The sequence below is a fragment of the Aedes aegypti genome, chromosome 2 (genome assembly GCF_002204515.2).
Source record: "Aedes aegypti strain LVP_AGWG chromosome 2, AaegL5.0 Primary Assembly, whole genome shotgun sequence".
Classification (NCBI taxonomy): domain Eukaryota; kingdom Metazoa; phylum Arthropoda; class Insecta; order Diptera; family Culicidae; genus Aedes; species Aedes aegypti.
This window is the reverse complement of record NC_035108.1, coordinates 264,608,704-264,634,277: the sequence shown is the minus strand read 5'-3', so window position 1 is coordinate 264,634,277 and position 25,574 is coordinate 264,608,704. Positions and strand designations below refer to the sequence as shown.

At 35.3% G+C, this 25,574-nt stretch overlaps 1 protein-coding gene across 1 annotated transcript; it reads right to left on the bottom strand.

Annotated features, from left to right (window-relative positions):
• Positions 1 to 213: 213 nt before the first annotated feature.
• LOC110676568 (putative defense protein Hdd11-like) lies at positions 214 to 23,823 on the bottom strand. Its single transcript, XM_021844986.1, is given in 4 exon segments — positions 214 to 491; positions 829 to 1,073; positions 1,076 to 1,174; positions 23,660 to 23,823. Coding segments are annotated over 3 exon segments (501 nt in total). The 5' UTR covers positions 1,167 to 1,174; positions 23,660 to 23,823; the 3' UTR covers positions 214 to 326.
• Between the last annotated feature and the right edge of the window lie 1,751 nt (positions 23,824 to 25,574).

Below are 25,574 nucleotides of genomic sequence, written 5' to 3'. Positions count from 1 at the left end.
TTCACTCGAGTCGACAAAATAAAATAATTAACGAATACTCAGCGGTTAAGGTTCCCCGGTGTTAAATACGGTTAAAAATGCAGGACGCCTTCGAAATTTTCTATGTGTACGACAACTGAAGTTAAGGGCAATAAAAACAAATTACTCATACATAGAACACAAATTTAATTGTCAATACCAAAAAGTGGTCTTATAAACAAACCTTGATTGTACTTAAAATTATGTTGATTGGAAGTGAACGTCACAGTCTGTTCTAGCCAGAAATTTAGCTCAATCATAGTTAAAAAAAATCATCGTTTTGGTCACATCTGTTTTGTTTTCGGTACTTAGTTAACCTTCAGGTTATCTCCCTGCTCCATGACCCAGAAAACGCCTCCGTTCAGGGCAATGGTACAGGTCATCTTGACGTTTTCACTAAGTCCACGTGGGGCAACCCAGTTGAAGGAGATGCTATTTGGCGCAGTGGTGATCTTCTTGTGGGTGACGGCCGACTAGAATTTGATAGGAGGGGTAGAAATGTTAATTAGTGAACTAACACGTCATTCTAAACTTGGTTATGATTTATAAGATGTCAACGATCTGCATATGAGGTGATGGATGTGAGTTTGGATTCATGTAGCACTTGTTGCCGGACGGGTTCGTGCTTTGAGTGATCATTTAAAATCAACTGTCTTTTAATGTATTGGCAGATGTTCGTGCCGTTCACCAATCTTCGTCAGTAATTACTAATTAGCAAAGCAAAACAGGTTATATCTCTCACGATAATCGTAATGTTTGATGTTAATGGCACTTATTCTATCAGCATCCTAACGAAGCCTGTCGACTCACCTTCTTAGCGCTACCGCAGTCTAGGGTTTGGATGTAATTGTTGTTTGGAGGAACGTCGAACGATCCGACTGGGGTCTCGCCGACTCGAGCCTGGCACAGCAGACCCTTGATGGTATCCTTTGGTGTGTTGCCTTGTACGGTGACGGTGACGCCCTCGCCGGATTTGATCTGCTTCTTACCGAGCAGGATCTTGTACGGGGCAGCCGACTTCTGCGGGTCGGTGTGATGCTGAGGGATCATGTCCCGCAGGCACCATTCGGAGCACCGGCCGAGAAAGACAGGGCTGGGGCGGCGCACAGCGCAACGGTCAAGAGCACGCAAGCGTATCGGTAGGCCATCTTTAATACTGTAAAAAAATAATGTTCAAAAAGACATTGATCAGTAAACCCATTTTGATTTTGACTTTGTGTAAAATTACTATGTTACTTAACTAAATAACTGACATGTAGCAAGTCCAAAATTGTAGTTTGTTTATATTTCGTTCAAATATGGTGGCGTATTCATACTTTCAAATTGTTCCAAATATTTGTTTCATACTCAAAATCAATATTAAACAAGTTCAAATTTAAGGCGATACGTCAATTAGCTGTGAGTTTTCGAAAATCTCATTTTTTAGTATAAGGCGAGCTTACCCAACAAACATTAGTAGCTGAAATAACAGTTTACTCAACTGAAATATGTTTTGATAGTGATTGGTTCAGCTCTTATTCTGTGGAAATGTTTGTTGGGTATACAGGGATGTATTATTCTACACAACCATTACTCTCTATGATAGCTTTCTTTTCTTCTTATACATAATCTTGAATGGACCATGATTTCTCCATAACTCAACTATGTACAGTACTGAGGGGGTCTTACTCTTCTTGCATATTACTCTATGCTCTGATAAGTCGAACGGCTGAATTTGAACCCACGACCCTCAGCTTGGTCCTAGAATGATGTAGATATTAAAATCTCTATAAAACTTAGAAACAACTGAATAAAGCAAACTTCAAAGTGGTCCCTTCAAGTTTTGTTGTCGAAAGCCCAACGTTCAAATCACTGCTATTTCAGATTGCATATCAGTTCTACAGAACACCTGATAGCCTTGGTCCGTTGACCTAGATCTTTGCAGAATTCTGCGACACTTGTTTATACCTACCGTATGTCTGTACCAGCGCTGTGGCTCCGTACGACATATGATATGCTCCTACGTTTAACCGGCACTCTGACTAGAGGCTACCATAGCCCATGCACCTCCAATCAATGACAAACAACCATCAACGCATGCATCTAGAGGAAAGTAGGTAAAGTCGAACACCTTGAAAACATGACACTTTTTTGTATTAACTGTGCTCTGGTGTTCAGTAGACATAGCTACAAATTAAAAAAATATTAGGGAAAATTTTAGCTTCAATATCAATAATCATCATTTATGCTTGAGTGAAGAACAAGTTTATTAAAATTCAATATAATGAAGGTATTGGCGTACGCTTACAGGGTTTGCAGCTGTGACTGAGGTTTTGTTAGGATGATTAGCTCTCTATAAGAAGCATGATTAGCTCTCTCAGCCTCAAGCCCTGAGAAATTGTAGAGAATCTTATTGATTAAGTAAATTAAAGTACTGTGAATCTCGCCGGTTGATAATTTATTTTTAATTGAATTATTCTTAAAGCTTCTCGGGCATATAACGTCTTCATACTTTGCCAAACTTTATACAGATGCAAAAATGGTCATTTAAAAATAATACATGACTTCAGTTAATCTTAGTGTCTATAAGAACACTAAGTTCACAAAAACAGTCTCTTTCGCAGTTGACATGTAACGACAAGTAGAAAAAGATTCTATAAAATCAATAGAAGTGTCACAACATCCAGTTCTCCGTCTACGTGTACATTTTAACTTAGTTTCCTCTAACAGGGCTGGTAGCTGTACCAGCTTTGAGGTCCATGAACGAAGCCCAACGCACATACTAATCAATCGAAATCCGTACAACCTAAGACATTATTCAAAATCCGTTCATTCTATACAAACTGTCTACTATTTGTAACCCATCGGTCACTCGTTGAACTGAAGCAGAAGTGGACAAGCTGTTTTTTGCAGTGACTGCAGTTGTCCGGTCACATGGCTGTTCACTAACCTTTCCGCTGATAGTAAACGGTGTATTCTGGTCATTGCTGTTTTGCATCTTTGGTAGCATAATGTCAGACCGGGTTTACCTAGTTTTTTTGTACGTCTCGTTTGGCATGAGCGTAAAAACTTGTCTTGTGTCGAATGCGAATGACGATTTCCATATATAAGAACATGTCTGATATGACAGAGGTTCTCAAGTTTTATACACACGAATTTTTTTCGCTTTCTTTTACAGCAAATGATATACATGGGTTGCTGCAAAAGATAGCTTATTATGCTGCACTCATGGTAGCCAATGAGGTTGAATGAGCACCCTTTGAAAACCGCAGATATTTATAAAATTGTGTCAAAAACAGCATACAGACCCAATGCTGACAAGGTGATAAAGCTATAAATATGTAATAAATCGATACTCTAAACTCATATAAATATACATAAAAATATTTTCTCGAAAAAACTTCTATGAATATAGTAGACACATTGGAGGAAAACAACTTAACATAACACCAGTCATCGTTTGACGTATTTTACAGTTTTTTTTCTCACGTAAATGCGAAAATGAGTCAATCAAACTCATTTTTTTTATCTATTTGGTCGGTGTTTAGACAGACAGGACTAGATGACTTTTTGACCCTGTAAAGATTAGTTAAGGAATCCAACAATTCTGGTCCATCCGATGCAAATTTGATACAGATGTTTCCCCAAATAGACAAGTTCCAATCTAATAACAAATAAAGTAAATATTTTGTTATTCCGAATGCTTGAAGTACGTTTTGCTTTTTAAACACCACTTGGTTCAGTCTGACTAAACACCGTTGGCTCCGTTCGTGATAGTTTCGATCGAGGATTTCAAAAAGTGCCATGTGCCGATTGTGAACAGATTTCTGTAAGGATTCAAAAATAGTAGCCTATGTGCATCCTGTAATAATTGTGAAGAAAGTTCTATAATGATAACGAACAGACATTTTGGAGGCTTTTGCCAAAATCTGAAGAGGATGACGGTTTGAGTTCTATTATTTTTCATTTCAGTTTCCTGTGAAGATTCCGAATAAAATTCTTTCGGTTTCTCCTATTTTCAATTCGGCTGATCAAAAATAGAATCGGCTAATGGTGCTTTTCCAATTGAAACAGTTGTGTAAAGTGGTTAAAGTGTTTTATGTTTGGCTTGTGCGTTCTGAATGGTAGAGTTTGACAGTATTACGCTGGTGGTTCGGTCGGTAGGGGAATGTGGGGCAAGATGAGCACCCGGGGCAAGATGGGCACCCCTAGTTTGTGTCGTTCCTACCAATTTATTTTTCAAAACATTATTTGGGGTTCTGATGAATATCATTAAATTGATATGATGACTATAAATTTCAGCTAAAAAATCAACAGCACATCGTAAATATTGTCCAAAATACATATAAGTCAAAAAGTTTACCTTTTCATATAAGATTTGTTCATTTAAAAGTGAAATATTTGTTGCGTAAACAAATTTATTCATACATTTTTGGTCGTATAGTCATAGAATAATCTTCTGTAGATAATCAGGAGCAAAACTTTTTATCAAATTTAAAAAATATTTCAATTGTTTGATTATATTAATAAATTTACACCCTTGGGGCAAGATGAGCACCATGTTCAAAATTAAGTAAAAGTGTGAAATTATAGAACCACATTTAGCTGTGAGCTTGACTTACGGTATCTTCTTTGCACAAAACGATTTTTCTAAAAAATATACAAGCAAACAACAAATTTAATCGTTTTTTTAAGTAAAATCTTAGCAATTTATGGAAAAGTTATTTATTTTCTGATAAAAGTTTTAACAACTAAGCTAGTTGAAGATAAATATTATCAGATATTAAAGATAATATCTTGGGATATTGCAAGCATTGAAAAATAATAGTTTTCTTTAGTAAATTGCATCTTTTAATGGGGGTGCCCATCTTGCCCCGCAGTTTTTTTGACCGATGATAAAAAAGCTATTTTTTAAAGTGTTATTTGTTAAACTATTTATCACTTTTTAAAACTTTTAATGGTTTGAGGTCTAAGTAATAATGTAAAAGATAAGGATGGTTACCAATTTTACCAAAATAATAACGTTTAAGTAGGCTTAAATCGCGCTTATCCTTAGGGTGCTCATCTTGCCCCGCCTGACCCTACTATGCACCTGGATAGCTTTTTCGTTAGTGACAGGGTGTCTACTACCTGGAAAAACCTGGAAAACCTGGAATTATCAGGGAATTTTATTCAACCTGGAAAAACCTGGAATTCTCAGGGAATTTCAGCCATGATCAGGGAAATTATTTTAAATCAGTAATATAGGATAGAATATGTCCTCTTTGTGACAGAAAATCTATTCAATCAGAAAAATTTTCGGCTGCGCCGCTATCAAAACGCTACTAGAGATGTTCAGTCCTTATTTGTTTACGATTTATTTTTGTCAAAGCCTGGATTGGAAAGTTGGTAAAGGCAAATTTGTCTACAAAAATGTTTCTCGACTATTCCACAAGTTCTGGAGGAAGCTTCAAGGAATGTTTCAGGTTTTCTATAGATTCTTTTTGGAATACCTTTATGAATTTCTCCAGAAATGGTACCAGCATTTTTTCAAGGGATGCTTAAATGAATTCCTTCCCCAAATTGTGTCAAAAAAATCGTAGAGCATTGCAACATTATTACCTCCAGTAATTTTCAGATAAATCACTCTGCAAAAAAAAAAAAATAACAGCGATTATCCTAGGATTTCCTCCACACATTTTTCCAGTTGTTACTTCTAGGAGATTTACCACATATCATAAAGTAGTTCCACAAAGGTTTCTTCTTCATTTCGATATTTTCCATGAAACCCTACCAAAACTCCTACGCTGATTTTTTCATTTTTTATAGGGATTCTACAATTAAAAATCATCCTCGATTACTTTCAGAAATTACTCAGAAAATTCCTCCACGCATTATTCACTGAAATCTTTTATAAACTTTTCCAAGAATTTCTCGAAAAATCGATCTGGTATTTCTTCTTAAATTCCTCAAAGTTTCTCTCTCTTCTGTGGATTTCTCTAATAATTTTTCAAATAATATTTCCAAACTCCATGGACTCATGGACTTCATTCATGGTTCCACATCAGTTATTACTACAGCCATTCTTACAAGTATTTTTCTAATCATTCATACTTGAATTTATGCAGGGAGTCTCTCCGAGTTTCTTCACAAAGTCTTGAAGGACATTATACAAAGATTCGAGTGTTTTTCAGTTATATTAGCAAGAAAATCCCAAGAAGTATTTCATCAAGGAGTTCTATCAGAAATCCCCGTAGGAAATCATCAAGGCATACTTGGAACTCATAAAAATTTTCTTTACAAATTCCACGCGGATTTTTCTCAAAATTGACACAAATCCTTGACAATTCCCTGGAGATATCTCTGCAAGCATGAATGTTTTTTTTTAGATTTCTTTGGCAAATAACTAAATGAATTTTGAATTTTGAAGAAGCTTTATGTCTTTTAAAGAAAGTTATTGAAAAATCACAAAACAAACTCCTGAAGAGATCGTTGGAGTTTTATGTGAAAGAAATTCACAGTAAAACAAGCAGTAATACTTGTCGTAATGTCAAATGACTCTAAAAAATCATTCTTATAGAAATTCATGTATGGTCTCATTCTGGTACATGTTTGGTTTGTTTTTTTTTTTCAGGCGAGAGGTATCTAAAATTCTTATTTCCAAGACAATCAAACGCTACCAGACCCGTTTTCTCCAAGGTATCATCTTGAATAAAATACAAAACCTCCTCTAAAGAAATTTTGTGGGTGTATCACTGATGTCCGTAATTTAGAAGGTTTTTGGCCTTAAGAATAGCATATTTTCTTCATATCTGATTTTGATGATTTAAAGCACTTCCAGATCATTTGGATAGAATATATTTTTTTAAGAAATTAAATAAAAATCACCAAATTTTTATTTATTTTTATAATGTTGTTTACATGTTTAAAACAAACTAATAATAAAATATTGGTTTGTTAAAATGAAAAATACGTACATTGAAATTTATCTTTTTTTTTTAATTTAGGTGCTTTGAAAAAAAAAATAGTCGTGTAAAATGAACTATTTGTTAATCATGTATGTATTTTGGAGAATATCTAGTGCCTGGAATTGTTTTTCTTTAAACCTGAAAAACCTGAAAATCTCAGGGAATTTCATTTCTGTAAATGAGTAGACACCCTGAGTGAGAAGTGTGGTTCTTATAAATTACAATGAGAAAGCATATTAGTTACGTTTATGAGATCTGATGGTGACAGCCATAAATATTGAAAAAAGTGGCAAAACCGTATTCGATTACGATCATTGTGCTACGCAAAGTACGAGAATATTTAAAACCAAGAGTCAGTTTTGTTCTTTTCATTGTGTGAGCTAATTCGATGCCGCTACTATGCCGTGAATTAAAGTGTGGACTCATCCAGAGGGTGTGGATTTCTTTTTTCAACAAAATGATTGAAACTTGTTGCGGAGACTGCTACTTTATTGAGCGTTAGAACAAAAAAAAAGGTTTTGGTTGGTTCGGTTCGATTGAACCTAGGGGGAGGAAAGCTTTGCTCTGAGCAGGCTATGCGCATCGAGCAGCTCTTTGAGTTACTCACTTTTGCTCAGAAAGCAGCAAATTAAGTCAGATGTCAGTTTTGCTGTGATCGGGTTTACCAAATGTAGGATAGGACATTCTTTTTTCTGCAGTGTTAGATATTTAGAATGTTTCGGAAAAAACGCCATCATACCATGAATCATGAAAAAGTTCGAGAAAGTTTGAGATGGAAAATATTAGGGCTGGAAGATATTTTTGCCTAATTCAAAGTAAACATGAATCAAACCTCGAAAATTCAAAAGCCTAAATGTAGGGAATCAGATAGCGGTTCAAGCAGAAATTTTGCTTGTTGGTCACTCGCTGGTGATTAGGGATGGTACACAAATTATGTCACGCTAAATTTCAACTTTTTCGACCCCCCCCCCTTTGTCACACTTTTTGTATGAGTCCTCCGAAAATTTTGTAAGGCTTGTCACGCTTGGCTCGACCCCCCCCCTTGGAGCGTGACGTAATTTGTGCATGATCCCTTACCAATCGATAAAGTTTTCAGTTTGAGAGGACTGCCTTTCTAGTTTTCCAGAATGTGCCCTTAAAGATTTGGAGTGTGGCTGTAATTTTCTCACCTCAACCTCTTACTAGTTTTAGCTTAGTCATGATAACCGTGGCCTTCGTAAAAAATACGAATTATGTACACTACAGTTTAGTTCTAGAGTGATTTAGGCAATGTGATATAATTCTCTCTTAAATCAAATAATTGATTGCTCACTCCCCAAAATCGAAGGCAAATTTTGCCGCATTTCTGATCCATTGCAGATCCTGCCATATAAGTTGCATAGCAGGATGGCAAGTGCTTTGAAATTTCCTTCTCCTCACGTTTTTAAGACGGATCAAGAGTTTAAGTCGATAAACACGGATTCGAAGTTTACTTCACATTTTGGAATAGGATCCTAAATTTTTTGATAAAATCTTGTTTTTATTCTATAACACGATAGAGCGTGTTCTTGCCGCTACTTTGGCAGTTTTTTTCCGCTCAAATAATGGCTATCATATTTAAACATTAAATGGGTCCAAGTTTGAACCTTGACACTTTTGATCATGTTTGACGTTCACTTAGTTAACAAAACGCCACAGAGGCTTACACTGTAAACTCGGCATTACCCTTTAATGTGGAAAAAATACCCATTATTTGCTGATATATGGAAACGTCAAAATAATGAGTACTTTTTTTTTCAGACACAGAGTATTTTATACCCTTTTATATATTCCACGGACTTACTATTTAATGGGTGAAACAAATCTTGCAATTTTATAATAGTTCTTTATGGAGCAGAGACATTCTTGCTGTAACACGATGAAATAAGTGTTTTTTTTTTTTAAATTTTGGATAGATCAATGGTAGGTATAATTTCTTTTCCTCTAGTGTTCTGATTATAAAGAAACAATCAATTGATTACAGGATACTTTTGCTGCCATATACATCCCGTATGCATATCAAAATCGCCAAAAGTTGATGTCAGTTTTCTAGGCTAGTGACATCAACGTAAACCAATTAATTATGCTCCCGCACCTAAACAATAATTGATTGCAAATTATTATTTTATTTTATTCAATAAAAGTTATGTACATGATAAAGTTTTTTTAGTTGATATTTTTTTGTAAACGAGAAAAAAAATATTAAAATCAAATAGAATTTTCATATCTGGAAAAAGAGTAAATTTTACTCTGTTTCTCAGAACAAATGTTTTGGATAATGGGTAAAATTCACTCGTTGATCTGACGTACAAGCCGTTTACTCTGTAAAGAGTAAAGGCCCTCTACTCTTTTTATGAGTTAAACTAGTTTCCTAAGAAAGCAGCTATGAAAGTACGTTTACTAAGCTGTGTTTCAGCAGAACATCCAAAGTTTCAAAAACTTTGGTTTCAAATGACGAAAAAAGCTATGAATGATAATTGCAACTTCCCACATGTCCCATCAAGTCGATCATTACAATAAACAAAAAAGTTTGGATCCAGGTTTCAAATATGTTTCAGTAATAACTGCTATATGTATGTTATTAACTATTAGAAAATTAAACAACTCGTCCTCTTTACCATTCAAAAAACGAGCTTTCCAATTTGAATTATAAAAAAATGGATTCATTAGAGAAACGTATTCCAATAGCAGTTTTATTAGTAATATTTTACACCAACTTGGACTGCTTCAGCCATTATGGTGGTTTTGAACATTGCATCAATAATTTGATTCAATTTTTCAAACATCCAAATCAGATGGATACATTTTGTTGGAGTTATCCATTAATGAAGAGACGGAATAGGAGTTGTCGGCGTCGGCAAGGATTTTTCCATATGACTTGAAATAATTAGAACTGTTATCCGTAGGAAGACAATTTGCAGGGGAGGAACTGCTACAATATTGGCATAGGAGTTTCCATTCGAAATTGAAAGATTCGAGTGTTCAATATTATTGTGTATGAATCTAAGCCTGATGGCAAAGTTCGCACCAAATAAGTTTGTTTTTGTCCCAAGATTAGAAATATCAGATGAATATTTCAGAAAACCTGAAATTTGCATTACTGGTTTTGAAAAAGAAGGACATTTGAAAAATTCCATAACGGAACAAAAATTTTATGTTTGAACAAATAAAAGAGCATGTTATATAAAAATATTGATAAATAAATCGTTTATTCGAGAAACAACATAAATTCACCATTAAAGTTCGAAGAAAGGAAAAAAGTGTTTCTGCAGAAAACAAATCAGAATATAGCGGACTATAGCCTATGGCGAAAAGTAACTTGTTAGATTTTCCAGAAAAACTAATCCAAAAAGATCCATTGAGCCTAAAGATATAAAGAATGAAATGTTCTTAGATTTTTTTATGCAGTCCTTAAATACCGAAATATTTTTTCTTCACTTAGCACCTCAGCTACGCATATTTGTCTTATGCTCCATGAGGATCCCATAGCAAACCACAAGGGACATGTAGGTGTAGAAAAGTAGTGAATGTTGCGTTTGCAGTACGCCAAGTGTCCATCTAGTCCAGTGCTCAGTAGATTTGGGAACACCTGTTGAACATGCTTCCCATCTCCGCGGCAATCTCGCGTACGCTGTACGCTATCTGCAGTTGCAGTTGCAGCAGCGTATAAATTATGCACCTCACCGATTGTCGTCGTTTTGGCGTAGGTACACCGGCATGAGTTGATATTAAACACAATTTCTGGGTCAAAGTCACTGCTGCATGCATAATGAGATAGTGTCGAATCGGAAGATGACCAACACCTCTGGTTTTAATTGACTGCTAAGTGAGCGCTAGAGGGCGAATAAATTTTGCCCCCTCGGAGCCGAAGGGTTAATTTGCAGCTTGGGCGGCACATTCAGACGTCGTTGCTAATCGTTTGAAACAATCTCATTACTCATTATACGCAAAATCGAAAACCGGTTGCGCGAAACGAATCTATCAGCATCCTCGACATCTAATTCAAGCTGTAAAGTTGCAAATCATTCTTGTACAGTTCTCGATTCCCCATCGTCAAATCAATCATGAAAAAAGGCAGAGTAATAAAAAAGCGGTGTAACCTTGAAAGTTAACAAGACGGGCAGAGGGTGGATCGCTCATTCGTATGTGCAAATCTTCAAATACGCGCGGGCTAGGGTCGTTAACCACTACGGGAAGTTATCGCTATTCCGGTTTTCTATTTGAGAGGTGGAAGGTGGTTGGGAACGAGTTGAAGTAGAAAAAAAGAACTATTGGTCTGATTAGTGATTGGTCAGTTTAACGTACACTCAAAATTGTTCAATTGCTCGTAAAAATTTCCATTGAGGAGAATGTGTGGCGCTATCTCACTATTGCTATCACATGGCGAACAGCATATAAAAAACCATTATAACCGGTCTGTCAGGTTATCCAGGGATTTTGCAGACAAATTTTGGCTGATTGAGTCACGGTCATGATACATTTAAAAATATTCTTTAGTTACCAGGGGTCATCGTAGTCTAGCAGTGAAAGAGCAACCGTATATCAGGTATGTGCGTGACCTTGGACTTGAGCTTTTTTAAAGTCTGAATCCAGTTTTGCTACACAAGTTTTTGCCAGCTGTGATTTAAACTAGGAAGGACGTCAGTCTGAAATGCAAATTTATAGTATTAAAGATGTTTTATGACATTAGCACATGCTTTGCATTTGATGAAACCAGTTAATCTAAACATGGCTGTCACAATTCCAAAGGCACTAATCTACCGAAATACTAAACGTACGAAGTTGATCTGTTTATTCTACTGCTAGTGCTAAAATAGTAATTGTCCTATCGCTTGGCGCTTCTTTCGTGAGATTTATGCCTTCAAAATGTTGATTCTGAAATTGGAAACAGCTTGGTGTTTCACCTTAAGGCGAGCTTAGCCTATAAGTTCGAATGTGGTGTTATCTAGCGACTATTGATCTCACTTTCAATCTCGTTGTTCAGTTTGCGTCAGTTTCTAGTTTCACACGATTCTAATTAGTTGAGTAACAGCTCCAGTATTGACTCATCAATCAGTGTGAAGTGCGTAATCCTTTCATTATTTCTTTAATGCTTTGTGAGGTATAGCTAGGGTTCTGTTCTAGTTCACTTAAAAGTGAAACTATTGAGAGACACTTTACAACCAGGAAGATAAATAAGTCAACCGCATAAACACTCTCCTCAATGACAAAGCATGAAAACCTTATAGCCGTTGGTCAGTTGGTGTGGCGGTATCGTGCAATCGTCAACCTCTAACACGGAAGACACCAACCGTTTATGCTAGTAGTTATTTACTCGGTTGTCGTTATTCGATCATGGAATGGAACCGTTTGTCAGTGTCCCCTTGTTCTCGGCTGTGATTTGTTGCTTCCAGGCACTTAACATCTAATGCCAGATCGTGAAAAAGCTGCCTCTGACGGATGTGTATAAGATATTAGATGAATAATGGTAGATAAATGGGAGGCGAGCAGTTTCAGTCGATTCACGACTTCGAATGGGCACCTACACCTACTGCAGTTTTAATTGCATCGAATTGCAATGTTCTGAGAGCGAATGCGGCAGGTATCGAGCTGATTTGCATGTTCCAGTGCAGAGTTGAAAGTTGTTTTGTTGTGTCAGAACGAGATGCGATATTCTGTTCAGTGGACGTGGAACTAAATTTAATGTTTTATAATCCTATTTATTTTAATTTTTACTTGAAAGTTTTAAGGAACAACATTTTTGTGTTGATAGTAAAAGATTCTTTTTAACTTGATGATTTATAAAGCGATTTTATTATCAAGCTTGGGCTACGGTATTATCCACCGATGCGTGAATGCATTTTAAGCCAGAGGCTAGTTCAAGGCCAAAGGCATTACTTAGTGTTCAACGATACGACTATCCTAATGAAGTCATTAGAGAATCTCCAACCAGATTCGATCCAAGAACCAGAGAAGATAGTCCACGAATTATAGACTTATAATTACAACATTTTAATATAGATTGTTCAACTTTTTCGGCAGCTAATTAGGCTGATACAAATATTAAATTTCTTTTATGTCCGAGACCACTCGGAAGGTACGAGGGGGGGATAGAAATAAATAAGGAACAAAAAAATGAAAAAGAAAAAAAAAGTTATTTTTCGAATTTTTATTTTCAACGATAATTGTTGAACTTTTTTCAAACGTCCTCTGGATCATTATTTTACTTGTTTTTTACTTTCAAAATTGATAAAAACCTAACCTATGTTCAAAAAATTATGAATCTTTTTTTCTCCCCTTCAAAATTTTCGGATTTTTGAAGGGGGGGGGGGGGGTGACATAAAAGAAAATTAATATTTGTATCAGCCTTTGATTGAGAAAACTAACTAACCGTAAGTAACCGAGAGATTTTGTAATTTAATTCTGGAACGGTAAGTTGTGGGTTGTTGGTCTGTTCCACAAAGTTGTTCAGTTTCAGAAGTCACACAAATTTGCAGAACACACCAACTTTCCACGACTTACCGTTTTCGAACTAATTTAAAATGTCTCTCGGTTACTTACTTTTGTCTTTGAACAACCCTCTGAAACTCTATGTAAAATGACTGCAATGTAATAATTCCCTTACAGGCAAAATTCCAAGTTATTTGTAGTTCGTCATCCAAATTTCAGCCAATTTGGACTACCAGAAGCTGAGATACAGCACCTTAAACTTGGGCATTTTGTATGGAAAAACCGCATTTGGTTATTAACTTATGTCACTGACTGTACCTTCACTAAGGGAGCGTTAACCCTATGAAAAATTTCCAAGTATAAGAAAATAATGTCGACACTTGTAGTGACGAACCATTCAAAGTTTGTTGTACAAACACAACACAACATTCTTCCAGCTGTCAGGACGAAAGCTCGAAAACTCGAATGGCTGGACCATCACAGAACAATCTTATACCGACATTTACAGTGGCAAACCTTTAAACGTTTGTTGAATAAAATCTACACTTAGTGTCGAACCATTCAACGTCCTTTCCTAATTACAAAAATAAAGGTAAAAAGAAAGGGATGTTTTTAAAAAATATACGTAAAATGTTAATAATTTATGAATGAGATTTTATTCCGTTTTGACATGTTTCGCACTAATAAATGACTATGTGATATTTTTCTATGATGTACAATTCGAAAATGATACAAGTTATCAAAAATAATCATGAAATTTAACCTTAAAACTGTTTAAAATAATTGTTTTGCTTAAATGGTAGGAGCAGTGGCGCGGGAAGTGGGTAGGACAGGTAGGACATGTACTACGCACAAAAAGACCTGGGTAGGACAGTCAAAGGATTGTCCTACCCACGGTTCAGCAAAAAAAAAAAAATCTTCAGAAAGCTTGAATTTGTGTGAAGAACGATTGAGAATGTCAATAGGAAACTAACTGTAAGAATTGTTACAAAAAACATCTTTAACCGTTAGAAAAACAAATGAAGCAATCCTCCATGTCATTTCTGAATGAATAAATGGATGGGGTCTTAAAAATATTTACGGAAAACCCCGTAAATGTTCTGAGAAAAATTGCAATGAGCGTTCCATAGTAATTTGTTGAAGAATCTCTGGATGAAATAATGGATTACTCTAAGACCAGTCCCATCGTGTGAGGGCGAAAGGGATTTCTGAAAGTACGATCACTTTTGATATATTCTATCAAAGTATTGCTGAATTTCTTGACGATCTTCAAGACTATTCCTATTGAACTCCTACAGTTAGTTTCTGAAAAACGATTTGATGAAATTCCCACTAATATTTGTGGCATTAATCATAAAAAATATTCAGAGCAGATTATGATGATTTCTAAAAGTTTTTTCTAGGATTGTTGAAGAACTTCCAGTGAAATACTTGAGTTTCTGCGGGATGGAAAATTTTTCAAGAATCTTCAGTTTCTTCTGAAAACTTTTGCTATGAATTTGATTCGAAGCAAGGAAAAAAACTACACAAATCAACAGAATTTTGGCTGTTTGTCAATTTGTGATCTAGGAAATTAGAACAACCTCACTGGTTGTGATGAGCAGATCGATCTATTTTGTCAAATTTGTTTAATAAATTCCTAATTCTGCTCGCATTGAATCCTAATGCAAAATTGCACAGGCTGCTAAGAAACCTTCACAGACTATAACGGGTTCAACAGGCTCTTAAAGAATTTTGTCTCCGATTCTCCGAGCAAAAGCTTCAGGAATTATCATAGTGATTTTATTTAGATTTTTCCAGGGTCTCATACAGGGATCTCTCGAGAAACTCTTCTAGATATTTCTCTACCAATTCTTCGAGAGATTTTTCAAAGGATGCTCAGAAATGCCTCACCTTGATTTTCTTTCTCAAAACTATCTTAGAATTTTCACCAGATATTTTTTTTAATAATCCTCTAACAGAATTCTTCAGTTGTTACTCCAGAAAATATTCCTGAGATTTCTACGGAATTTCTCCTGAGGAAATCTTCAAAAGTTTATTTCAGAGTTTAAAAAAAATTGAAGGGTATTTCAAGAAACTCTGCAAGAATTTCTCCGCAGGTGCATGTGAATTCCACCAAGTATTCATCCACAATTCCTCTCAGAAATCCAAAATTTTTCAAGAGGTTCTTTGAAAATAATCTATTGTTTTCTAGGAATTTCTCTAGCATTTCATCCAAATAGTACTCCTGCAGGTTTTCCAATCATTTTTTTGAAAGTTTCCCAAAAAATTCCCTTGCAATTTCATAAGGTTGTTTAAGATGTCACACCAGCCAATACTCCAACAAGTTTTCCAATAATTCCTCCGATCATTCCTACATTAAATCTCTATAGAGATTCTCTCCTAAGCCTTTCGATAAATTCCTTTAGAAAACCCTGCGAAATACTATCCCATGACTTGATTGATAATTTAGATTATCTTAGCAAATTATCTAGGAAATCTTCTTAAACTTTCTTAAGAGTCCTGGCATTATTTCAGAGATCATTGTTCATACAGAGTGACTTTAAAGCTTCCACTTGTTTCATATGAGGTGACTTCAGGATTCTTTAAAAGTGCTCATGGATTTATTTTACAGAAAAATTTTCTTGGCCTTTCCCTGGACACATTCCTGAAAAAAAATAAAGCTTACTTGAGAAAATTTCAAAGTGTTACAGGAAGAATTTCTGCAGAAACCTAAGAAGAAGTCTCTGTAGTAATTGCTAAAGGTATTTTTAGAAAATAAATTTCTAGTTGCAATCTTATATAAATTCCAAAATACAGTTTCCCTAAAAATTCTTGGCGATATTTCTGGAGAATTTATTGATTTAAGGTGAAGATGAATCGAAGCCAAACTTCAAATTTTCAAGAGCACGGATCTGGAGAACCAAACATCCGTTTGAGCTGAAAACTGAATCGATTGGTCACCAGCTGGGGGTAACCAATCGATTAAGTTTTCAGCTCAAACGGATGTTTGGTTCTCCAGATCCGTGCTCTTGAAAATTTGAGGTTTGGCTTCGATTCATCTTCACCTTAATTGAAGAAGATGTTTTGACCGGAAATTTTGCAGGATGTCCCAAGGAAATATATGGAATAAACACTGCATAAAATTTTAGAGAAGTTAAGACTTTCTATCACAAAGTTTTTTTTTGGAGGAATTCTGATGATTCCTGAAATAATCTTTGGAGAAATTCCGTGTCTGCGGTTCTCCATGGCTAAATCCAGTTTGAATTCTTTAGGCATCTAAAACAAAATTCTTGGAGAAATTTTCTAGGAAAATTCGTCAAACTCCTTTAGAAATTTCCAAAGTAATATTTAAATATTTTTTTCTGAAAAAAATTCAGATAGAATTCCTAGAGATAATTAAGTTTTTCCAAAAATGTATCAGGTCTTGAACAGTTTGCTCTGACATTATGAAGAATAAAACTTTTATCTCATGGCTCTTATAAGGTTTCATTTTTTTTTCTTGATTCCTGTTTGATCTCTTTTCGACCACCGTATGATTTATGTCTCCGTTTTCAGGCAAGAGGTCTCTAATTTTCTATTTTTTAAGGCTCTCAGTCTTATCTAGCCCAGTAAAGAAGGAAAGCCTTTTTATTCTTGTGGTAACGACTGACATTAATAATGAAGGGGTTCGGAAGCAAAGGGGCGTCAGTGAAAAAATAAAGAGTTTTGAGTTTTCATTCTATACTAATTGTATGAAAGTCAAAACAACACAAGCCAAGAATTATGTTATTTCTTGTGTTGAGCGGAAAACCCACCTGAAAATATCGTTTGAACGCTTGGAACCAGTAAAAGTTCCTCAATTCAAAATCGACCAAAATGATGCTTACACCCCTCAAATATAGTCAATTGAAATCCCCAGTCTTGGATTCCATAGGGTTTGAATTCGATAAGTTTCACTGTGCACAAAATATTTTCCAACGTTTGTCCTACCCGTGGTTCCGAACGTGGACGCGCCTCTGGGTAGGAGGATTTTAGATCTAGCGATTGGTACGTTAAAATCATATATTTCATGATTTTATCGCCATGTTTTAGCAGCTTTCCCTTAGGTGCACCACTAATGGTACATTTACCCTATAAATTGAAAATATTTTATTTATAAGCATGTTTATATCTCACAAATGAATGGTCTAATCGCTTATCAAAATGAATCCTGTGACCCAACGATCCTCCCCATTAACTAACATCCTTCCCAAGGACGTGGCTGGCGCCGTTATTGACTCTGTATAGAAGCACTGAATTATGCACACTGAAGAAGATTATGGCCAATCCCAGCCAAACTTCTAGTTGATTCTTTGTGCATCTTGACTGACTTCGGTCAATCACGGAATAGCAACCATTGATATGTGTTGTCAGTCTAAGCTAAGCTTATTTTCTTTTCTACATTATTGTAACATATTCGCATAACTTTTACCATACAAAAATGAAATAAAAAGGAAAAACTCCGGATTTTTTTTGTTTAAATTTGCTAGCTTAGACACTGCAGCATATTGTAGCACCAGTAACCTTTTTGATGATTGATTTTTTAGAGACATTTTTGTCTTCCTCCGACGAAGCTGTAGGGTGAGGTGGCCCTTTTTTATGAAAGCAAAAAAAAATCGGAAAATCATGATTTACACACACCAAATATTTTCATTTGGACCCCCAGAAAGCTATTGTGTAAGTTTGAGTAAATGGGGGAGAGTGGGATTAACAAACCGTAAATTTGTGCGGAGAAAATCGAATTAATGTGTGGGAAAAGCTGTTCCGACTGTATTTTCGACCATGAATGGCGATATAGTTGGAGAATATCTTTCGTCCGTGATTGACCAGAGAAATCTCAATTGCACGAGGGGTCAGACGGAGCTTGGGAGTAGTTTACCAGTATAGTTTCAGTGTATGATTTCTAGAATTCCAAATATTATAAGTCAGTAACGACGCTGCCTATGACCGTAAGGAATGTTAGTGTGACATAAATTGTTACTAAAGACCGAGTATACCTCTGCATCTTCATGGTTGTCACGGGAAGGAGTTTTTGTTAGCGGGAAGGATTCAGAAGCTACACCATCTGGATTTACCTTAATAAGTGATGCAACTCGTGTAACGGCTTGTTTAGGGGTATTCAGATTCTTGCATATTCCGAATCTACGTTAAAAATTGGAAGCTATGGAACTATGTATAAAACACGTTTGAAATTAGTATGGAAATCACTTTTGAATTACCCCTTGGCAAATTTTACTCCGGGACGAGCTGTCATTATGTAAATTGAAATGTCATTGAGTCGATGGATTGAAATCTTTTTTAATCATTTACTATACTGCCGTGAATCGCAAGTCAGTCCCATCTGTAAAAAGTATCCGAAAAAAAGATTGTTGCGTTTGGTAAGTGATTTGATTCATGAAATATGAAACGAAAGTATTTTATAAGACTTTGGAAAACTTCGATCCTCTATGAGTCGCTGTAAAGTTTTTTTCTCTAATTACAAAACAGAAGTCAAGATATGTGTCCTTCAATATTCACTATGTAAAATATGAGTTATAGTACATCGACACTTGGACAGTCGAACCAATCCATGTATTTTTCAATAAGGCTGATAAAAATATTAATATTCTTTTATGTCACCCCCCTCTTCAAAAATCCGAAAATTTTGAAGGGGAGAAAAAAAAAGATTCATCATTGTTTTGAACATCAGTTAGGTTTTTTTAAGTTTTAAAGTGTAAAACAGGTAAAATAATGATCCAGAGGACGATTAAAAAAAAGTTTAACAACTATCCTTAAAAAAAAAAAATCGAAAAAAAACTTTTTTTTCATTTTTATTTTTTTGTTTCTTATTTATTTTTATCCCCCCCCCCCCCTCGTACCCTCCAAGTGGTCTCGGACATAAAAGAAAATTAATATTTGTATCAGCCTAAATTCGTAAATGAAACATTCATACCGTTTCCACAATAAAGATCATACTTTGGAAATAAAAGCATGAAACGTGCTCACCAAACGATGATCCATCATTGACAGGACTTTAAACTACTTTAATATCATCACCAACATAACTAACGCTTACGGACTGAATGAAATACGAGGCGGCTGGCTTGGGTTTTACTAAGCACTGCCCAGCAATACTAGCGGAAACGAAAAAAAAAACTCTTCCGACGCAAAAACGAATCGACTAAGTCCGAGCCGGATCTTCACAAAGCACTCTTTTTCGTTTTTAATTTGAAGATCATCCAATAAATGGATAAGGGGCTGCAACATACTGGAACAAAAAAAAAAACAAAAGTTATACTGGAACTCAAATGCTGATTCCACCTGGGTGGAACGGAAAGCATCTTACCGTATTTATTTTTTAATTTTATGTTTATTGGAGTCACTTCTTATTATTTGGGGAATATTCAAGTCACTGATGTGACATTCGTCGACTAAGGACAATCATAATTTATACATCATAAATTACTGAAGGGTTATACTGAAAAACGTACACAACAGGTGCAGTATGGAAATATATATCTTGATATTTCTTTGATTTATACTGTTAAAATAATTATTGGCGCTAAGCAGATAATATTTCAATCAAATTTTTTTATTATTTTTATGATAGGCTGTTTTTTTTTTAATATTGCGCAAAGATACCTTATTCGTTTATGCTGAACGTCCAATTGGCCAAACGTACTTATGGCACACAGGGTATTATCTATTAAACTTTGTAAAAAACTAAGCTTTATTTTTAATCGTCTCTAATTCATGACCATATGCATCTGCTCTGTCTAGATCCGGTAGCTTCTAGTGCAATCCAATTCAGCAATACTCGTTAACTGCTAGCTAAAATAGTCGTCAAAATAAGGTGGGTATTTGTCAAGTGGATCAGACCAGTATTTTATTTCACACCAAACTGACAAAAAAGAAAGCCATTCGATAACTTTTCGTTAATGTTGCTCAACCTCACACACAAAAATTATATGTATAGTAAAATAAACATCTGTTATCAAAAATTTACGAGATTTTTCGATGCATGTAGATTGCAATAAATTTTTGGTAGGGTAATTTGCCCATTATTGCGGTATTCCCTATTATTGCGGTATAAGAATTAAACCCTCATTATAAATCGAAAACTCTATTTTCTATGGATATTATTGATGACGATGAAAGCTTATAGTATTCCCAAGCTGTACCAGATAAATGCTTTGAAAATAAAATGATTTTGATCGTTGGAAGAACAGTTTTAAATGATGCATCAAGGAAAGCCTATATTTTTAACCAGCCCCTCTATCTACGGACGGGTTTTCGTAAGCGTGAATTTTTAACTTTAGAACCAAAACAATTATATGCAGCTGGTATATCAGTTCAGTATGGATGTGGTTACATGACAGATATTGAATTTTGAATAAAAGTTATATATTTTTGAGAAAAAACATATACCGCAATAATAGGACAATGAAAATAGCTTTTTGCCTATTATTGCGGTATCTGTAAATCACATTCAAAAAATCGACGTTTCAATATTAATTTTAAATGTTATTGCTGGATACATCAATTATATTATTAGGATACTATTTTGTGACATATTTTTTTGTCATTCATACATTTATTTAATCAAACAAAAGATTTCTCTTTATGTTTACCCTGTAGTTGCTCCTTTGCGTCTTTTATTTATAAATATATCGTTAATATACACAATGTTTTACCGAAAAATCACGTAGACTGATTGAAAATCGCAACACATGCCAAAAATGCATTAAAAAACTAATATACAAGATGATCGCAAGAAAACAATCTTTTAAAATTGCATTAGATTAATGAAAACTAGTGAAACAAATTTTTAAAAGCATCAACATTGTGATTATACTTAAGTCAAAAAAATCATTCCTTATACAGCGACTAGTGGTCTCAGATGGAAGAACCTTGTCGTTTTACGTTAACATTATCCAGCTACGACGGAAGAGGAGACGAAACCGGCAGAAAATCATTCGATTCTGTTGATTAGTTGTTGAATCGTGACATAAAGTAATGAATTAGTTTTCTTTACAGATCTGTTCAAAGTCACACAAATTGACAGTACCGTGCAGTGTCATTAACATGGAGGGTGCATAATTTCAATGCTAGAACATTGTGTGGCATTGAATGTATACTGAATACAATAAAATCTATGATTTTTGGTATACCGCAATAATAGGACGGCACTACCGTAATAATAGGATGAAATACCGCAATAATAGGACATAGGAAGCGCTTCAGATTTATGTTAAAAAATGTACGTTTGATTCGAAAATTTACTTTTTTACTTCACAATACTCCAGATAAAGGATAGTTTTAACACTTCACATTGCAATATACTATAATATTTAGGTTTTGGACCCTGAAATACGATTTGAATTTCAACACCGTGCTTAAGTCCTCCATAATAGGACGGTTACCCTACCAACAATTAGATTTTCCAATCCTTCTTTGTTATGGTAGCTATCACAATGTTGATTATTGTGGTGCTAGTGTGGATTAAGAGTTATCTTCGAAAACTACTAAATGGTTTTGTGTCAATCGAATTTCATAAATGGTTTATATACTGCCCATAATCGCATAACAGTCTCATGTATATAGGAATTATAGTGAGTTTGAAAAAAAAACTTAAAATCAAAAATTAATGCAATGTTCATAAGAAATCTATCACTACTTGCACCGACAACAAAAAACTATTATCGAAAACAACAACCAGCAATTCTACTGGACAAACCACCACTTCTTCCATTTCCAACTCTGCCTCTGGAAACAAACTCAACCAGCAACAAGAGCTTCAGCAACAACCGCATGGCAAACGAAGTTTGAACCACATCGACATCACTGCTGAGGAGAGATCGCCACCACCAAAAAGAAAGGACGATAAAATCGTATTGACGGCTGAACCACAGATCGCTCAGAACGAATTCTCTACCGATGATGATGACGGCAACGTGAAGGAGATGAACGAGTTAGATGAAGAAGAACCCGAATGCGATGACACGGATCATTGGATAAATTGGTTGATGAACAAGCATAAGAAAAAAAAAATAGTAAAGCTGAAGTAAATTGTAGAAATGAAATAGAAAAATAAATACGTTCGACCCGAATGACTCAAATTGAGTTCAAGTGTCGTTAATAAACTAAGAAAAAAATACTTGCACCTTAAAAAAATCATGAAGATTTTTTCAAATTTCAACGAAAAGTTGGTTTTTATTTTCTTTATGATTGCTGAATGGTGTATACTTGATCCTCAAAATGATATCTATCTTAGACAGACTGAAAAGAAAGCTGATATTAGACGTCTAAAAGTATCAGCTGTTCGGTTAGTTGAAAAAAATATTATTTCCATTAAAACGCTTGAAACAAGTTGTTAAAGGCAAAATATCAAAAACTGCTTCTAAGGCTAAGCTTTATATTGGCACATTACCATGATCCTCACTTTTTGATAATGGGATCTTCGAAATTGCCCAAGATGGAATGTGTTGCGAGTAAATTGTATTTCATTTGCCCGCATTTGAGTAAAGTTGCAATTTGGCGTGCATGTTGGCAAGTGTAGATTGGAAAGGATTTTGGAAAGGGGCCTTCCTTAGCCGAGTGGTTAGAGTCCGCGGCTACAAAGCAAAGCCATGCTGAAGGTGTCTGGGTCAGGATCTTTTCGTAATGGAAATTTTCTTGACTTCCCTGGGCATAAAGTATCATCGTACCTGCCACACGATATACGAATGCGAGAATGGCAACTTTGGCAAAGAAAGCTCTCAGTTAACAACTGTGGAAGTGCTCATAAGAACACTAAGCTGATAAGCAGGCTCTGTCCCCGTGAGGACTTTAATGCCAAGAAGAAGAAGAAGAAGATTTTGGAAAACTCCCATCAAGAAGTGCATTCAAAGTGCTTGTTCCTCTTTATTGATAGTAACACAGCGAAGCTTTTCTGATTAGGCACTGTCTACCATGGTGCTCAGGCTCATTGTGTTCCGTTCCGTCTACTATGGTGGTCTTCGTTTACAAAATGTAACCTTTACTTAATTTTTCGATAATTAACTAAACATTGCTAGGTAAATTAAATTATTTGGACAAAGAACATAAACCAGTGTAAACATCGGGAGATCAAGACATTGAACGAATCTCAACAATAGAATTATGTTCGCTTTGTACACAGAAAGCGTACCATTGTTTGTAAATCAATTATAATCATTGATTGAGTTTAATGATCTAATAAAAAAAAATCTCTTATCTTAAAAAAACGCACTTTTCGATCTATGACCTAAACGCACTCACTAAGCACCTACCTGTTTTGTCAGTTGAATTCTGATGAAGAACTTCGAAAAAAAATAGTCACTTGCAAAGATAGCACTGAACAGACTAGAAAGATTCACCTCCACAATTATGTCTAGTTAGAATTGATCCTTACGAATCGAACTCACAGGTCGCTTTGAAACGCTGGACGCAACTTGCGCTAGCTTTTGTTTGATTCGGGCTCGGTCGGTGTGGATATCGTGAGCGCGCAAAAAACCAAAGAGCGACCTGCTAGCCATGCGATTCGGCATGAGAGTTATCAGCGGGCGCGAAAACCGATTGCGGGCTAATGTATGATCGCGATAATGTTTTTTTTTTTTTTGCAACGATCTTTACATGTGGAGGTATACAGCGCAAAGCTTTTGGATTGGAGCTTTTGAAATGTTTCAGTTAGCTTTCAATATAAGCGATTCGTATGCGAAATTTAGTTGTTCTAAAAATAGCGTAAAGCATAGTTTCCCAAACTGTTGGTCACGACCCCCGCGAGCCGATCTCTGATGCGTTGTTTAAAAATTCGATTTTAATTGCTTTGCTCTAGTTCTTGGCCGATTTTTTGGAAATTTTGTCGTTTAGAAAATTAGTTGTTAATTCTATTATGGATATTTGAGTGCTTAGGACAAATGTATTCAATTATGCTACATGGATATCAGAAAACTCTAAATAATCTCTCTCTGAAAACTCCGCCAAGAATTCTTTAGAGACAATTTTGGAAACTCCTATGATTTCTTCTCTTCATTTCTTTCAGATAAGTAGTTCTAGCAAAAATTGATAAGATTATCAAAAAATAAGATCTTCTCAGGAGTCATCCCACGCTTTTTTAAATTATTCAATCTGGAATTACAAAGAACATCTCCAAAAAATTCCGACAATTTTTTCCACATACAGGTATAGCTCGGTTTACTGGACCCTCGACTTTACGGACATTTAAATTTTATGTTTATTCAATTCTAAACGTGCATAACGCTAAACAGAACTAAACTAAAGATGTGTAAGCGCTTTGCGCTAGAGTGATAGAGTGGCTAAGTCCTGTTTTGTTGAAACATGCTTAACAAAACAAATATTAAAAAATTTTGAACAATGCTTTTACAAGATAACCAGCGTCCCAACCAGCGAACAACGTGAATATAAAAACTATAATTTCCAACATGTTGCCATGAAGGAATTCAATAATGATACAACTATGTCTATTGTGACTTACGCGGCTTGTAATTATTAAAGGTTACTATTTTATTCTTAGGATTGCTCCAAAAATTCAACAATTCAAAATTTCGCATTCGAAGATTTCTGAGAGTTCAGATAATTGTACAGCTCTTTCACAGTTTTCTTGAAGGAAGAGTTATTCAATCTAGCAGGGATTTGTCAACAGATTATGGTCAATTCTACAATTCCATATTTCTACAGTAAGCCAAAAACAAAGAGGATAACACCACAATAGATCAACTTAATGGTCGCAGTGGTATCATGTCCCCACAAAGGAAAAAAAAGGTTCATTCTTCAGGATTTTTAAAACAAAATAGCCTAAATCAAGCCGTTAGTTATTTTATTTCTATAAGTTTCTTTTAAAGCACTACTACAGTTAAACCTCCATGAGTCGATGGAAATATCGAGTCGTTGAACAGAAACGCTACGGAAAGCTGTTTTTGAGAATCATCATACTGCCCCTCTTTGCACATCAGTTACATGTTGGAAAACGACAAACTAAGAAAAAGACGATTGAAATGTGCAATTTCAAGTTGAAAATTTGCCAAAAAAGGAACAAAAATCGTAGCGAGACTGTTAAGGCTCCCCCAGATCTAAGCGACTTTTTACGGCGACAGCGACAAATAATCGCCGCGATTATGCTGATGTTTCGCTGCATGCACTGTTTGATGAGCGCGTCTAAGCCACAGCGACGCGATTTCACAGCGA